General features: G+C 39.7%; 1 protein-coding gene across 1 annotated transcript; it reads left to right on the top strand.

Annotated features, from left to right (window-relative positions):
• The first annotated feature begins 1346 nt into the window (after positions 1-1346).
• On the top strand, positions 1347-2692 carry LOC140945315 (uncharacterized). Its single transcript, XM_073394357.1, has 2 exons — positions 1347-2010; positions 2280-2692. Exons 1-2 carry the CDS (start codon positions 1347-1349, stop codon positions 2690-2692), a joined length of 1077 nt encoding a protein of 358 aa, XP_073250458.1.
• The last annotated feature ends 1859 nt before the right edge of the window (positions 2693-4551 follow it).

Here is a 4551-nt window from a genome sequence, read left to right as displayed (position 1 = left end):
TGTTTGATCGTTTAGTAGAAAAAAAAACTCATAAAGGGGGGAGGGCTGCATGCCACGAAACAAATCCCAACATCCACCCGCCCACACCACCCCTCCCCTTGTACGTCCTCGGATTAATTGAAGTTATGCTTAATTACGAAATATACGCAAGGGCACAAAGACGTGCAGAAATACAACAAATTCAAGTCTTCACCGCATTGGAAACATTCTTCGTTATATGCTGTTTACATCGTTCAAGTCTTTTCTTTTTTGGAAAAAATCAAAAAATCATTTAACTTTTAAACGGTTTCGCCATTTCTTAGCTAGTCTGAGCTTCATAACCTAAAACGGCGGGGCCAAACCACCCCTGAAAGGGATCATTAAGGCTAAATTTAGGTATCTTTTAAATTTCTTAACATTTCTTGACCAAACTTGCCAGATAGACAACGATTGCTAACCAATTAATTTTAAGTTTTCGTTTGCTGCAAAACTTCAAAATTATGACGTCACAATGGCTGTCACGACAATGGGTTAAATTAATTCTTTAAAGTCGAACTTGTGTTATCTAAAAGAGCATTAGAAGTTGAGTAACACTGGAAACGGTTTCTCCCTACGACACGTAAAACTCGGTCTATGAGACTTAACCCCCCGGAACCATACCTTTCCTTAAAAACGATCCCTACGATATTTTTTTACATTTCTTTTCTGCAAAATAAGCTGATTTTCCGGTAACATAACTCTTTTATAGTTGCCCAAAAACGTATCATTTTAAATTAGCTTTTCGTTTTTTTGATGCTAATTGAAGCAAAACAAAAAAAACAAGGATCACGTGACATTTTATGACGTAAAAAACTGCTTTCCTAGTTTTTGCGCAGTTAGTAATTTCCCTTTTTATGTTCTATTTTTTTTCGATAGATTTTGGGAGTTCAAATATGTTATATGTATCTTCAATATCATGGCGACAGGACAGCAGAACGCTTAAGACTTTTTTACTAGGCTGTACTCCATTTTTGTGGTACGAAGTTGTTCAAATTTAAAATGTCATATCGCAGGTCATATTTAAGATATTGGAAACATTTGTTCAGCTTTCAACTTTCCTTGAATGGATTTTTTCAAAAACAGCATAAAAAATTGGAAAATTTTGCATATGAATGACGTCAGCAAATATGACGTCATGATTTGACAATAGGGAGCTCAAGATGCGGACGTTTTCGCGGTGACGGTGACGTGACAGCCCAGGTGGACTGGGCCAGAGGTTGCCGTTCTCGCGCCAAAATTGATTTGCTTAAGATTCTCATGACGGCGTACGAGACTTCGTCGAGTACATCGGCTGTACTTTCTGAGATTCAATCGCTTTTGTTTGTAGCATGGCCGCATTTGAAGATTTTCGACAACTTGTCATTCTTTACTACAACGCTAATTTGATCAACGATGAAGATTTCGTTCTCCTTTACGACATGTTTCCGTCGAGAAATCCAAGTTTTCCTTACTACGAGTACGCTTGCTTTGACCTGAACAACATGAGTGAGGCAGAGTGTAAGGCCGAATTTAGGTTTGAGAAAAAAGACCTTCCGACTCTGGCAGAAGCCTTGCAGATCCCACCATCCTTCAAACTGCGCCAGGGAAGCATAGTAAGTGGAATGGAAGGCCTTTGCATACTCCTAAGACGGCTCGCCTATCCTTGTAGATTTGGCGACATGGTACCTCGTTTCGGCAAACCAGTACCGGTGCTATCCATGGTCACAAATCATGTGATTGATTATATTTACACCATCCATGGACATCGCATAACCCGCTGGAATGACGCACTGCTTAACCCACCTGCATTGGATACTTATGCTCGATCAGTTCACGCTAAAGGGGCTGCTCTCCAGAACTGTTTTGGCTTTGTTGATGGCATTGTGAGACCTATAGCCAGACCAGACGAGCACCAGAGGATGATGTATAATGGCCATAAACGGGTGCACGCCATTAAATTCCAATCTGTTGCCTTACCGAATGGATTGATCGCAAACCTTTACGGCCCCGTAGGTAAAGATCTTTTTAACTTGCTCTTATTTATAACTAAATGTCAGGTTTATGAAAAGAGCAACTCAAACGGAAAAGGTACAAACATGGTTTCGGAGGGTAGTTGTTTTCCCCTTCAAGTGTCTGTTTTATAGAATAATCTACGACAAACGCCTTTAGTGATCAGGGCAATGAAAGGTTGATCTCATGACACCATTTTACAGAAGCGTTGCATGATGAAAAACAATGATATTCCATGAAACAAACCTAATACTTTTAACTTCTTCTTCCAGAGGGCAAAAGGCATGATGCAGGTATGCTGGCAGAATCTGGACTCTTGCATGCCTTGGAACGCCATGCATTTTCGACAGGGGGTCAGCCTCTATGCATATATGGGGATCCTGCATATCCCCTCAGGGTTCACCTGCAAGGACCATTCCAAGGTGCTGCTCTCACACCTCAGATGGAGATGTTCAATGGATCCATGAGCTCTGTTCGAGTGTCAGTGGAGTGGCTATTTGGAGACATTTTAAACTATTTCAAATTCCTTGATTTTAAAAAGAACCTTAAAGTTGGTTTAAGTAATATTGGTAAAACATATGTCGTATGTGCTCTCATGCGAAATGCCTTAACATGCCTATATGGTAATCAAACCTCAGAATTTTTTGAATTAGACCCCCCAAGCCTCCAGGAGTATTTCAGGTGACCTAAAAACATTCGCTATATTTATTTGGTTACTGCCTGAATATACACTGAAGCAGCGATAGTCACACAACTGGTTAACACTTTCCTCCCAGAATCAGCCCTGGGGGGTGGGGGGAGGGGGTGGTGGTACTTTAGGATTTTTTGTGTGGGGGTGTCCTGCTGGGACCCTGGAACCCTTAACCTATACCAGAGCTAGTTCAGCTGAATTTTGCTACCCTATACTAGACTTAAGTTCCCAAAATCCCCCTGCCACTATCCTAGAGTAGCTTTTCGGTTAAGTTGCGTAAATTCAAACTTGTCGATTTGATTTTTATTTTTAGTGGCAATTCCTGGTTTCCCTAATCTAGACTAAAACCTCACCCCCCCCCCCCCCTGCTTGGGGAAACAGCACAACATAAAAGATCAAGTCAGTTCAAAAAATCAAATCAAATTTATATTTTGCAATGTAGTCAGGGCTTTCAATAATCACTTGACTCAATTTAATATATGACATATTTTCATAGCCCGTATTCTGGTAATCACCTGATTGACACATAAATTCAAACTGGATCAATGAAACTAAAAAAAAATGTGATTATGATAATGATAACTCAACAATCAACCACTTTAGTCTTAATCGCGGTTATCCCTACCCACTTACTTTGTCAAATGTAGGCAAACTCTCCTGAAGTTGAATTCCAAGGGACCATATCCAACTTCAGATAGAGAAAAAAAATTTCGATGTTGCTTGTTTACGTTCTCCATAAAACGAAAAATTAGGCATTTTCACGTCGTAGTCGCGCAAAAACGACAAAGAAATGTACAAAAAAATTATGATGTACGTGCAAAGTTGTTGTTTTTCTCCTTAAACCTATTGCTTTTTTGACGTTCTCGTTGAGGTCGCGTCGTTGGATCTGAAAATTTTACATATGTATATATGTCTCATATTTTGAGGCCAAGTTTGGTTAAGGAGGAGTTAGAAATCAAAATTAAAGTTATTGCAGATTAATCGAAGTTGCCATGTTTTGATGACCCCTTTTGGGTTACGTGGTTTGGCTGCAACGTCAAATGTTCTTATGTTGGTTTTAAAGGTAACGTACACTATATAGACTGTCTGTCTGTTTCAAGATAACTTTTCGCAAATAAAGCCAAATGGAAAATAACATTCCAGATCATTCCACACGGCGTCGTGATAATTAAGTGAATAAGACCGGTAGTAAGGAGGCCCAATAGAGAACAAGCCTGAACTCCTAATAATAGCAGCGCAATGCTGATTTCCATAATTGTTGCTTGGTTGTGAAGATTTCCAGTTAGAAAAACTCCCGAGCGTGCTACCATCAGCTACCCATACCCAAGTACCTTCCTGGACTCGATCACTCATTCCAATCCAGTAAACCAATCCATCCGAGGTCAGAAATGTGCTTTTAATGAAGTCGTTTTCAGCCTCAGAGTCGATCTTTATTAAGTGTGCTCCTAATGTTTTACAGTGAGCTTCTGCATTGTCCCATGTCTGTGGCTGGATGAAAAGGGCGTAGGAAGATCCTGATAACAAACCTGAACCCAAAATACTTGCTGTAACAAAAAAGGAATGCAGCTTCCTAAGAGTTTCATTCCTTCTCATAAATAAATGCAGTTAAACTTGGCAAATAGCATCTAAAAGGCGGTTGTTAGAACGATGCTGAAATATAATGTCAGTTTTACCCAAGTACAAGTTTATATAAATTTGCGACATATTTGCACGGAGCAAATTTGTATCCAATTTTTCATCTAGTGTGTTAAGAGGGGAGGAAAAACTGTGAAATTCACGATCTATAAGAAAATAACACTTGTACCTGTACAGCTGATGCCACTTCCCATAAATCCATCTTTACACTGGCACTG

This window comes from Porites lutea, chromosome 1 (genome assembly GCF_958299795.1).
Source record: "Porites lutea chromosome 1, jaPorLute2.1, whole genome shotgun sequence".
Lineage (NCBI taxonomy): Eukaryota > Metazoa > Cnidaria > Anthozoa > Scleractinia > Poritidae > Porites > Porites lutea.
This window is presented reverse-complemented; position numbering and strand designations above follow the sequence as displayed.